The 13,515-nt window shown below is 41.7% G+C and overlaps 1 protein-coding gene across 1 annotated transcript in view; it reads left to right on the top strand.

Moving 5' to 3' along the window:
• LOC126267197 (uncharacterized) overlaps window positions 1-13,515 on the top strand; it is a 237,151-nt gene that overhangs the window by 190,882 nt on the left and 32,754 nt on the right. The window contains exons 3-4 of the mRNA XM_049972166.1: window positions 3,025-3,367; window positions 13,098-13,256. Of these exons, the coding sequence (XP_049828123.1) occupies window positions 3,025-3,367; window positions 13,098-13,256 (502 nt within the window). The remainder of the gene's footprint in view (window positions 1-3,024; window positions 3,368-13,097; window positions 13,257-13,515) is intronic.

Here is a 13,515-nt window from a genome sequence, read left to right as displayed (position 1 = left end):
TGTAAAAGCATTAGCTTCCTTTGTTGTTTCAAGATCACATTCAAATTTTGTCGAATGGTTTTTAATGGTCCTTTGTGGCTCTACCCTGTACCACAACTGCAATCGTATAGGACTTGAAAGGGGTGGTAGAGTGCTAAGTGCGGTTGTAAGCCCACTTTGTCATTAAAGATAGGTTAAATAATAAGTGTGATGTCAGCAGTGTTAAAGGTTATTAAGAAAGTTGTCCCGTCGCTCATTGCACTACGATCTTTCGTTTACGACTCCGAAATGCGTGGGATTCAACGCCCGAAGGAAGAGCGTTGTTTTTCTGTCACCCTCTAAGCCACCCCTGAGATCTTTTTGTGTCGATTCTGAGCGTCTGTGTGTCCGAAATTTTTGTTTTGGTTTTGGCCACCCAAAGAAAATAGTGGGCGTCGCGGTCCTGATTTCTAACGTAAAGGCATCAACAGAAGGGCTGAAATGTGTGCAAGACGACATTCTCGTCGTGTGACACTTCCACGGTGCCACTGGGCAGAATTGTGGTAAAATTTAGTGCCAGTGTGATGACACGATCAACCCACGTTACACTTGACATGAATTTCTGAGCTCTGGCATTTTTATCGCATGTGTCGACACTTTTCTTCTTGAAGCGTTGCCGAGCACGAGGGTGACATTGCAGCGCGCAACGTTTTTGCACCCTTACAGAGGAATGTTATAGGCAGCTTTGAAGCAAATCTGAAACTTCTCCATCGCAATCCCCTTTTAAATGTGTTGCACAGTGTACTTACCTTACCTCATGCGCGGCCGTAACGCCACCAGGCGGCATTAAATTTAGCGATGGGTGGTATCTGCAGCGGAGTATCTACTGTAATGAAACTTATGTGCTAGGTTTGAACTCGATATTCGGGCATATGGTTGTCAGCTACTGACTCATCTCAACCCGTTTCAGTCGTATAGAAATCGATCGTGATGTCGAATGTTACCCCTAATCTCCCTGTCCACACATAATATTAGGGTGTTTTCGTAAACCCGCATATTGTTAATAGAGAATCAATTATTCTTCGTGGCACGGAGAAGACGATTAAAATGCCATTAACTAATCGAAAGGTAACAGTAGAAGGCCTCTTGCTGGCAACAAAGAGCAGAAGATCTGTTATGGCTGGGCTGCTGCAAACACGCGGTAATCAAAGTTTCGGACTGATCGATTCAGCTTAGTAAATGCAAGCAGTAGAGTTTATTACCGTGTGGCACACCACTGTGGGGAGCAGCCTTCTTGTCCTAACCAAGTTTTTACACGATTCGTTTGATTGTTCGGTAACGTGACTCTAATCAACAACTTTTTAAATATAATTTCAGGGTAGAAAACTAAGAAATGGCTAACTCTGTAGGAAACCTATTAGAGAGTGTTCAACACTGTCAGTGTGTGTAAACTTTACGTATGATACGCAGAATATTTGTATTTTTGCTCAACAGTAATGCCTGTAGTAGGTACAGATGGTTTTATTTCAGCTCATGTATTCATTACTTTTAATCTAAGTACTACTTACAGTAAGAGGAATACGTGCAAGGCACAGGATCAGAAAATGTGCTGCTGGCGTGTGAATTCTCTTTGGTAACAACCTAGTTCGTAAACCGCGAATAGGCAGAGTTGAAGGAATCCAAGAAGTCAAGATTATATATGTAAACAGGGGTCGGGAGTGTTGTCCATTGGAGGGAGAGAGGAAGCGATTGGGGAGGCGACGTGTTGGAACCCGATTCAGGGGTTTAGTCTAACAGTGTCTACTTTGGTCTCCGTCAAATTCATCAGAAGGTGTTCTGTTTACCCACCTGAATTGGTACCTCTGGAGTAAAGTAAACAACTCAGTTATGTTTCGTCATTCAGAATCATGTCTAAAATAGATTAACGTAATCCATTTTCGGTTTTCAGGTATCTGTGGTAATTTTTTTATTTGAAATAACTACTGACATTCAAATACTTTAATCTCATTTAACGCAATTCAGCAACGCGTTTCGTGAGACAGCCTGATGATGAGAGCTTATTCTTGATACGCGTTGTTGATTTGTATTAAGTTCAATTACGGTAGCTGAATAGAACCATTATCAGTGGTGTCCAACACGGTTTGAATATTGTTCCTCTTAAGATGACAGTATCCGCGTGCGAACTATGTTTATCTATTGAATGGAGTCTTCGTCAGTAATACGAGTGAACGAAATAATTGCTGTGGTATCCATACCGTCTGCGCACGTAATTTCCACTATGGGCCCATAATTTGTGAAATTTGTCAAATGTCTTATTATACACATGGAATTTATAAACGTAGTTGGTTTGACGACAGGAGTTAATAGGTTTAATACATTGCCGCGCTTCATCTATCGCTTGAAAATGACATAAGTGCGAATCACGATCGTGGTGAATAGGTGAAATAGAATATTGCAGGACTATGGGTTCGGGCAAACAGTAAATAACTTAACATGTGCAAAGCGATAGCAGTCCGTACTGGCGCTGCTACTGTTTATTTAGAAAGACAGGCACGGACTGCGTCACGTTTAATAGTTTTGTTAAAATGTTCAAATGTGTGTGAAATCTTATGGGACGTAACTGCTAAGGTCATCAGTCCCTAGGCTTACACACTACGTAACCGAAATTATCCTAAGGACAAACACACACACCCATGCTCGAGGGAAGACTCGAACCTTCGCCGGGAACAGCCGCACAGTCCATGACTGCAGCGCATAAGACCGCACGGCTAATCCCGTGCGACTTGATATTTTTCCTATTGGCACTTCTGAACCCTGCCACAAGTCATCTTCAGTTAAAAATGAACCTTGTCCTGACGACGAAATACGGATCGCAATCATTAGATTTGGACCTGAAGATGACTTGTGGCCAGCTTCCAAACCAGCAGGATAAAGATAAAAAAGTAACGCAAACAGTGTTGTCTTTCATCATTTTATTAAAAGAGGCCACGGTGGCCTCAGCTACCATGCATAGAATTGTGTTGAAACGTACGTCGCTTACTCGAGCTGTGCTGGCCGTGTCGTCAGGTCGGTGCCGCTGCCGGCGGTGCACACGCCTCGGAGGCTGAACGGGGGCGGCGCCGTGACCGCCTCCGGCTGGCAGTCGGCCGACCTGGAGGTGCCGGCCCAACGCCAGCAGGACACCACTTCGGAGGACTGCGAGTCTATCGGGCCCACACCGGTGCCGCCCCCGCGCAAGAAGCGGCGCGCGCGCTCCAGTGCGGCCACGGCGGGGGCGGCGGCGCGCGTCGCGGCTGCGCAGGCGGAGGCGGCGGCGGCGGCGGCGGCTGCCGGGGTGGCGGGGCCGCCCAAGGCCCAGCGCCTCCAGCAGCGCAGCGTCTCCACCATCGTGCCACCCACCATACGGACGGTCAGTAACCGCCCCATTCGGAAATCAGGGCGTTGGATAATATGTTGTAACTGTAACTGAATTTTCCATCGATGTTTAACAGAAAATTACAACAATGTTATGTCGTCGCCAGGAGACAACTGAATGTCGCCATCACAGAGAAAATGACGTCAGTTGATCATTCGATTCTCACTCACGAAGGCCTATGACACTAAAAAAGTAAGATCATACAGCTGGCATCCCTCATGTAGTGCCTGACAGCTGGCGGACGACGTATCTGCAGTGATGAGAATTCCTTTTCGCAGTACGCTGTAGGTGTCACGAAGGCCTTCACAGACAGACATACCCACCAAACGTAGTCCACAAATAGATTTCCTGAGCCATATCCTCGAACACCGCACATGCTACCACTGTCCACAAAGAATCAGCTGAAAAGGAGCGCTCCCATCATCACTTAATATCGTCCTGGACGGAAAAAATTGAACCATGTCTTTCTTCAGGCCCTCGATTATCTATCTGCGTGCCCCAAAATAAGGGACATATTCTTAACTGTTCTAAAGTGGGGAGGGAACAAATAAGAACATGGGGAATTCCTGTGCAAACGAAGAGTGGAATGTCTTCAATACAGCGAGAATGCAAAATATAGGCAACACTGCGATTACTCCGATCAGTATTTAAGAATGCACAAAGCACCACTCTTGTTTTTTTTTTATAAAAGAGAGAACGTGTCATTTTTTTTCTACATTCAGCAGTGCATTTAGACCGGAGAAAGCAGAGCATCCCACCAACAACACCTGATCGAATGAGTAAAAACTTGATGTATACGAAGAATAGTAAAGTACCAGGCGCAGCTAACACTTGGGGTGTTCAATAAGTAACATAACACATTCTTTTCTGAAAGCAGGTTGGTTTTATTTAGGATTACAATACATCATATTATTCCCCACGCTTTTGTCTACAAAACCCTATTTTTCAAGATTATCTCCGTGCAGTGCTGCGGCCTCATGTCTCCTTATCGGAAGAGCCTGTATGTCGACATGGTACCTCGCATGGTGCCTCTCTGCTGGTCGACGTCACAGCCAACGCCTTGCTGCGTCACTACCTTCCCCTTCACCCACGTACTGCCTCCCGCGGAGTGCATCCTCCATTGGCCTAAACATATGGCAGTCAGAAGGTGCGAGATCCGGACTGTAGGACGGATGAGGAAGAACAGTCCAAAGAAGTTTTGTGAGCTCCTCTAAGGTGTGCAGACTTTCGTTGTCAAAGTAGGAGTTTGTTTGCATTTTTGTTCAAAAAAATGGTTCAAATGGCTCTGAACACTCTGGGACTTAACTTCTGAGGTCATCAGTTCCCTACACTTAGAACTACATAAACCTAACTAATCTAAGGACGTCACATACATCCATGCCCGAGGCAGGATTCGAACCTACGACCGTAGCGGAAGCGCGGTTCCAGACTGTAGCGCCTACAACCGCTCGGCCACTTCGGCTTTGTAACGACGAAAAACCTTAGGTTGTTTCTTCAAGCACAGTAAAAACGAGAGTTGATTTTTGCACCATGAGGGTGTAAATCAAACAGAATAACCCCTTGAAACTCCCAGAGGACTGCCGCCATATCTTTAGCTGCTGAGGGTGTGACTCTGTACTTTTTCTTCGGAGGAAAGGTGGTGTGACACCATGGATTTGGTATTGTTTCTGATTTGAAGTGATAAACCCGGGCTTCATCGCCTTTGTGGACGTTCCACAGAAAATATCATGATCAGCCCTGTAACGTGCAAGCAATTCCTCGAAGATGTCTTCTGTCAGGCGACGAGGAATTCAGCGGGCACACACACACATCTTTGAGTACCCCAGCTGGTGGACGAGTCTCATCAATAACAGAGACGTCCAGTTCTGCAACGACGTGTGTGATTGTGAACCGTCGAGGACACAGAAAGAGATTATCTGCACGTTCCAACTGAACTGGGTGTAGTTAGCCTGATACGCTGTTGAGCGGTAGGGCTGGACCAGAAGGCACGAAAGCATCGTTAACAGTTGAAAACATGCGTAATCTTTTATGTAAATAAAAAGTCAACAATCTAGTGACGTCTATAAATAGCTTTTAAAAACAAACATGAAATTAAAAAATTTATCGAATAGTTACGAGAAAATGGGTTTAGCAACTGACGTTAGCAAAAGATCTTTTAAACAATTAAGAAACTAAGCAATTTGTCAAACATTAACAGATATCTTAAGTCAGCCAAGCTGCATATTAATAATCAAACCTTAACATTTTTCAATTAGCTTTTAAATACAAAATCTCAAATGATTGCAGATTTGGTAACAACAGGAGCCACCCAAGCGATGCGTCACGTCCGTTGGTGACGTAAGCTCAGAACCAGGAGAAGTTACACAGATAGATTTCAGGCCCGTGACAGGCGAGGTAACCCGTGGTCAGGGTGGGCGGTGTGAACTCGACACCCAGTGGGGTTGGGATGCTGGTGCACCAGGCAGGTCCGATAATACGTAAACTACAACAGACTAAGAACTAACCTTAGAAAACTAGTAACATCGCATTACTTCCCGAAGAGCTGCACGTATTTCATTATGTTACCATTTAAGAGCCAAACACAAATAAATAAATAACAACCATCTGCCTAATCAGCGAATGTGGTGATAAGCATTTAAGCAGTTAACAGCTATTACTGCTATTACAGGAATGAGAAAACAAATAAAGCCTAAGCAGTTTTTAATGTTGCTGAGCAACAGTCACACAATAATTTTTAAATGAACACACGTTCATTTGACTGCATTGTTGTTTATCTAATTTCGACTCCATGTTTCGGCCTTTCATGCTATTTTCAAGTGATTCAATTCATGTGTCCTGCAATATATGTTAATGGCATGCTTCGCAGTAAGACACTAGCCATAAGTAACGTATCGGACAGCTCTTACTAACGTAAAATCCACTACTTCAAATAGTTCAGTAAACGAATCCCATATGTCAAACTTTGTTTACCAGGCTGCCCGTAACAACTAAAAAGAAAAAGTACGTTCTAGTTTTAGCAGAATTTACTTGGAAATTCTAAGGGTGGGTTGACTAACAACCCCACCAAAATGTTTTACAAGTGCCTAAGTAATATGTTTACAGTGAAGGGCACTCCTATTAAATCAGACTAACCAAACTAAGATTAATTACAGTTAAAATGCTCTCCGATTAAATTAAACTTCACTGTGTTTAAAAGGTAGAACAACGAATAGTTCAGCCCTCAACATGGTCCACGGTCGGCCCCTTGAAATATGACCAATTAAGAAGGCCGTTCTGATTAATTTAACCCCACTAGCTCTGTAACACAGGCCACGCAACATCCATATATTTCACAAACAATTGCGACTAACGTCTGTAACGAAACACAACTGCTTCCATTAAGGTAGCACTTATGGCCCCCGTAAGCAGTAAACACAGTAGACCATCCGGGAAGGAGAAACTAGTCGCAGTGCTACGATTTTAACAAACATAACTCGTAAGCCACGGAAAGAGTCTCACCAAAATATTTGATGAACGGGTAGCAAAGTGGCACTCAAAATCTCTGCACGCTAGGCACAGGCAAATTTGCACAGTCCCATCGCCACCACAGCCAACCCAAAACACCGTCTTGGCAGGATGAGGTCTGTGCTCTGCAAAAGCTGCTTACTATCGGCCCCATATAGCGAAGGTAAACCGACCTCGCGTCCAGCAAGTGCTCGTTCCACTTCGGCCCGCAAATTCTTTCTATCTTCCTGCCAGCCAAAGCTCTTTGCACGGAGAGCCACCAAAGATCGTATCCCTTTACTGACATGTAGCGATCGAGTGATTGATGTGAGCCGGCACGGCTCACCTAAATTGCAGGAGTCATGTACGGCACGCTGGAGATCTGGCAGGTTTGCGTGACGTTGTTGCGATGATGACAGATGCCTCGCTCAACGACTCAATGTGCTTCTCTTCACTGACAGGTCTCTGTAACGTTCTGCAAGCGCCTATGAATATCTGTGACGCGCTGGTTTTCCTCCAAAGGAATCTCAATGCCAGCTCTCTGCTTGGAACGCAATTCCGTTACAGGCGCCATTTTGAAGGCTACGTATAGCGCCACCACCTATCGGGACTGTACGAAACTGTAGGGGCTGAATGCTGCGTTTTTTTTTCAACCAAAACTGACCAAGGGAAAAATACGTAGCATTATTTATTGAGCTCGCCTTGTATATATAGATAGCATTATTGACGTGTTCCTAAGGTTTCAAAAACTACAAATGCACAGAAAAATGACACATATTAGCGGACAGAATATCTCTCTAAGTTTCTTTACGTAATAAGTACCGTGGGGTAGTTACACTAGGTTGGTTGGTTGGTTTTGGGGAAGGAGACCAGACAGCGAGGTCATCGGTCTCATCGGATTAGGGAAGGATGGGGAAGGAAGTCGGCCGTGCCCTTTCAGAGGAACCATCCCGGCAATTGCCTGGAGTGATTTAGGAAATCACAGTTGCACTAGGGGACAAGCATTTTAGAAGATGGGGATAGTTCTGTATTATCTCTTCTATTTCGTTTCCGTATGGACAAAGAAGGCTATTATCGCGTCTTTCCAGCAATTCGTGTAAGCGACTTTAATGAATCGCACACACATACTGATGTTTCCCATATCACAAAGAGCGTCCACACTGAGCACATGTGATATTAGTTAAAAACTTGGGGTATCCACTGATATGTGTCTAAAATTTCTGTCTTGTAATAGGTACTCACAAATAACCCTTAAACAATGTGTTACGGATACAAGTGCAGCTATTTTTATATGTGGTACCTTAATATGCACACACATCAATGTTCTGATTGTTTTTCTCTGCGTCGATACAATCTTCCCACAGACACGTCACAAATTGTGTGACTTTTACTTAGGGCATTCAGTTACAGACGCATAGAATGAAGTTATAATCAGTTCTGTTTATAAAAACAGATTGACAGACAGGACTGTAACAACTATCGAGAAGTCTTTGTGACTTCAATAATTACAAGATTATAACAGATTTGCGATTGGGGTGGTTTCGTATGGGATATTTTAGATGGGGTATTTACAGAATTTTGTGGAGAAACTACTACGTAATAGCATACAGAATTATTTAATATTTGTGGAACTCCAAAAGACTGTACCAAGAAATAGACTGGAGTAGAATGGTAAATGCTGACGCATCGCACACATGCAAATTGTGGAGGCTGTACTCATAGGGTTACAGTAGAAAAATTTCTTGCCCGGCCACTACGAGTCTTCAAAGACTATGGCCCCAATATTATTTAAAATCTATTTAAAGGAGCTCTGTAAGAAATGGAGAAAAAAGTGCTTCGGAATTAATTTAATGTTTTCATCTCTACTGTCCCATTAGAGCCGGCCGGAGTGGCCGTGCGGTCCTAGGCGCTACAGTCTGGAGCCGAGCGACCGCTACGGTCGCAGGTTTGAATCCTGCCTCGGGCATGGATGTGTGTGATGTCGTTAGGTTAGTTATTTTTAAGTAGTTCTAAGTTCTAGGCGACTGATGACCTCAGAAGTTAAATCGCATAGTGCTCAGAGCCATTTGAACCATTTGTCCCATTAGACCCTAGACCACAGACTACTTGACATAAAGATAACTACTGTCTTTCTTCTTAATTTCTTTTCTGGCATGAAGTACTCCTGGATGCGTTATTAAAGCTAAAATTAACCTCTCCCTTCTGGTAATGGTCTTCGTTAGACTTCTTCGTATATTTTATACAGTTTGATTATTAAAATTGTTTTGTAACACAATGAAGTAAATTGTTTATTCGCAGATCTTCTCGCGCCTTCATTTCTGTTTTCATGAAGCAGAGTTCCATAAAACCTTCTTCGATTCTGCGTGAATATTTGATAGAAGCGCTCCTCTTTTGATGATGAAAGGCTCTTTCGTCGCCACCAATCATCGTCTTCCAACTTAATTGACTAAGGCGATAGAATAAAATAGTTCCCTGTGGAGCTAAATTCCTCCTTCTTTACTTAGACTTTTCAAAATTTGATAATATGTTGATGCTATCGTCCGTAATATCCTTGATTAAGCTTGTATTTCCTTAATTTTTCTTAAACCAGAACTCCGTAATTTGTACTCTGTACAGTTCATTCCTCCTCAGTCTTACCTGTTTACCCTCAGATGAGTTAAGCGGCTCCCGGAAGCTCTATGCTCTGAAGAAAGTATTTGAGGTAGGAAGTTAAAATTTTTACATGTTATTTATTAGAGTATTGACTATAATTTAACCCGCGGATTTTTAAAAATTTGAATTCAGTTGTTAGAGATTAATTTTTTCTATTGTAATGAAAATTCACTACTTGTTGTGGCATTTTTGTTTATAGATTCAACAGTGTACAGATTTTTGATGAAAGGCTGTGTTAAGTTGAGCAGAAGAAACTGTAACATTAACTGAAAATTTGAAACAAATTTGTTTAATGGCTTTGGTAGACCCTGAAGAAAACATGTAATTTGTGTGAGAAAAACTTTAGGGAATCGAGCGACAATGTTTGTATTGCCTTTTTAGTGCAGTACAAGTTCATAGGATGGATTATCTTCATCTTCTGCAAATTCCTCCTCAAACTTCCTCATTGTCCTCCTTCTGTTTACTCTTGCTTCTATTTCTAGACTATTTACAGCCCTGGCAGCAGCCCGAAGATATTCCTTGTCTAAAGCAGGCATCGTTCGTACCTTGTTGAAACCTATCTTCATTCCCATATTTCAAAATACTTTGCACCTTCAACGTTGGCATCATTGAAAGTAGCAACAGCATCATACACACCAAAGTGAAGTATTTCTGTTCTAACAAACACAGTCTTGTGGATTCTTGATTATGTAACACTAATTACACTTTCTTTGAGGTTTTGAGTTTTTCCATGAACATACTTTTTCAACAGTTGCTGCTAAGTCTCTGAAAATAGGTTTTATTACCTCCATTACCGCATCAGGCAGACTATGTTCATCAATTAGCAATCCCTTGTTGTTCGTACACCAAATGTTTTCTCCTTTGGGCTCAAAGAAATGATGGGGAATTTAACTGGTTGAAAAAGTATGAAAAAGAGCCCAAACAGCCTTCTTCATCTCATCAAATCTGTGTGTGTTCTACACTACAACATCATCGCCGTAGGGCTTCAGATCTTTAACATGTTTGAAACTTTTTAGAATCACCATCACCAAGGAAATTCACATATCGTGCTTCATCACACACAACAGAACGTTGAAATATTTTAGCAACACCAGTCACTTCCATTCCTCCATTACTGCTCTATAGTTAGTTGTGAAATATTTTCATGGATATCTTTATTTTTTGTGGACCCCTATAATATTTGCATGTTACTGCTACATCTAAGACTTTCCCTGTATTTATACTGGTAGTAGATAATGCACCATGAAGATATGTGTGTCCCCGTTTATGTGAGGTACCAACGAGTGCTGCAGTCAATTGTCTGTTAGCACTGATTTCCATTACTGCCTCTTCCACAGATTTCTTCATAGATTCTTTTACAGACATCTTCTACTTTAGGCACTATAAATATATTATAATTCGTAAACTTAGTTGGGGGATTTGGAAGATTCATCATGCCACAGAAAACTGCATCTGCAAATAGCACCCTTACCAATGGTACGAAAGGCGTAAGCAAATGTAATTGTGTTAATAGATTTTGCTACCATTTTCTTCATTTATGGTTACTGCAACACTGCTGCAAATGGTGGTCATGTGGAACACTTACCACACTTTAGATTCATTACTGGCAAGTCCTAAGTGATTTTTTATACAAAGATCCAGTCCGACTCACTACACTGAATACATCTTACACAGTTGCAAAAATTCTGTTGAGAACTGACATATCAAATATTTCATTCACATCCGATTCGCCCTTGAAACGTTCATACTTTTCACTAACGGAACCAAGCTTCCGCTACAAATTACTTTCTTTCTCACTTTCATTGCAATGGGCGGATGTACCCGCAAGATTAAATTTATAGAATTGGTTATCGTCTTTACTTTTCATGGTAATAACACCTACCTTTGGCTTTCCTGCAATTCTTCTTTACTTAAAAGTCTTAGGGAATTTCTGGTCACTTTTCGTTTGCCCATGATTATCCTTCAACCAAGAAGACTTCAATGAACAGAATTGAATATTTTCAGGACTACAAAAGAGTAAATAAACATGAAACACATGACAATCGAGCGAACGACGGATATCGAACTATCAGATGTTAGCCGCAACACTTATTTTGTAGCACTTATTTTCTGTCACATCACTAAAATGTACATGATGAGAATGTAGATTCATGAGTACATCATTTGACAGCAGTTTAACTGCGCCACAGTGGGTGAAGCCCACGCAGAACATATTTCAAAAATATGTTTAAAATAGTTGTAGTCCTCTGAAATGAATAAATTACATATCAATTGAAAGGGGAACATCTGTAGATTTTTAAAAACGCATAAAAGTAAAAATTGAACATTTCACGCTTTTGAACCTTTCCGGAGCCCTTAAGTCGTCAGAAAAATTTAATTTCTTCGAGAAATTTTCGCTGTCTTCAATATTTCAGAGGCTTTGAAGACAGCAATAATTGCGAGCTTATACCACGACGTCTTAACATAAATTTGTCTTGCTTTATTCCGCTTTTATTACTACACCGCGATTTTTGTGGATAATTACTCCTTTATTTACACAGTTTATCTATGTAATTCTCAAAAATATTCATGCCTTGTTATGAAATCTGGCAGGGAAAGAATTCTGCGCCCTACCTGTGACTTTATTTTACGAATCCGAGTGCAAAGAATTTTGCGCACTTTTTAATATGCAGGGACTATATGTCTGTCAGTTGCGGAGTCAGATATATGTTAATAAAGATCTAGTCTAAGGCTCTCAACTGAGAAGGGAAATAAGAAAGAATGAGAAAATAATTACGTAACCTTCTAACTTACGTAAAATACTTTTAAACATGAGCAGTATTACGTTGTAGAGCAAACGAAAATCGGACATAACATGTCCAGGTTTTTTAGAAAGTGATGTATTGTGTGTAGGCGGATGTTTAAGAAACTTCATAATATGATTACGTAGCTAGTCTTACTGCTTTCTAGGAATTGATTTTGGCCAATTTTTAGACCTTGTTCAATGTATCCACCAAATGAAAACCCTGTTAGAAAAACTACGTACAGCTATACTGGTATACAAATGTACCGAAACAAAATTGCAGTTATACTTACTTTAGGTGATTAGTTGAGCGTCATAAGCTAAAGTTTCCTTTAAAGAATGAGAACGGTACTGTAGCACTAAAAAGAGAACTAAAAAAATTAGAAAATCACCTATGTTATGTGAATACGAGTCCTGTACAAAGCGTTCAAACAGTTTCCAGAGTATTACATTAACCAGACTGTCAGAATTACGCATATGAGGTATGATCCGCATATCTACTGCAATTATCTTTATTGTTCTGCTTACAGGTAGGTAAGAATTAACAGATATGTATTTCCTGCGGATCTAATACCGCTCTATGAGTATTATTCAGATACTACATAAACCTTTTCTGTTTTGTATTTATAATATTACAGAAATGTATTTCAAAAGTCGATGGAAAATAGTTTCACCAGTTTTGCATATTAACATTTTCACCCGAACATAGTTTTGACCTTTTGGCTCCTACGGTCCTACCATATGCTATGTCGTGCTCGATTATGTCCCGGTGCATAACGCTGGCGGACCTGCCTCCCCGTGTTGCAGGATGACGGCGACATCCGCGTCCAGAAGCTGTCCACGGTATCGCTGCCGGACTACCAGCAGCTGGACCAGGCGAAACTCAAGGCAGTGGACAGGCACCACCTGAGCCCGGGGACCGGCAGCGGCATGGCCAGCAGTCTCAGCTCCATCTCAGAGGCCACGGTGAGAATTTCAGTTTATCTACAGAATTCTTCTGTGTTTTATGCATAACAAATTTGACAAAAGATATTTTTAATAGGAGCGTTCAATAAGTAATGCAACACATTGTTTTTTTTAAAAGCAGGTTGGTTTTAGTCAGTATTTCAATACACCGTATTATTCCCAGCTCTTTTGGCTACAACAGTGTATTTTTCAATGCGACGGCGTTACGCCACCTTACCGGGAGGGCCTGTATGCCCGCATGATACGACTCATCTAGTCG

Source organism: Schistocerca gregaria, chromosome 4, assembly GCF_023897955.1.
Source record: "Schistocerca gregaria isolate iqSchGreg1 chromosome 4, iqSchGreg1.2, whole genome shotgun sequence".
In the NCBI taxonomy this organism is placed as follows: Eukaryota; Metazoa; Arthropoda; class Insecta; order Orthoptera; family Acrididae; genus Schistocerca; species Schistocerca gregaria.
Note: the sequence above shows the minus strand (reverse complement) of the source record. Positions and strands in the feature narration are given on the sequence as shown.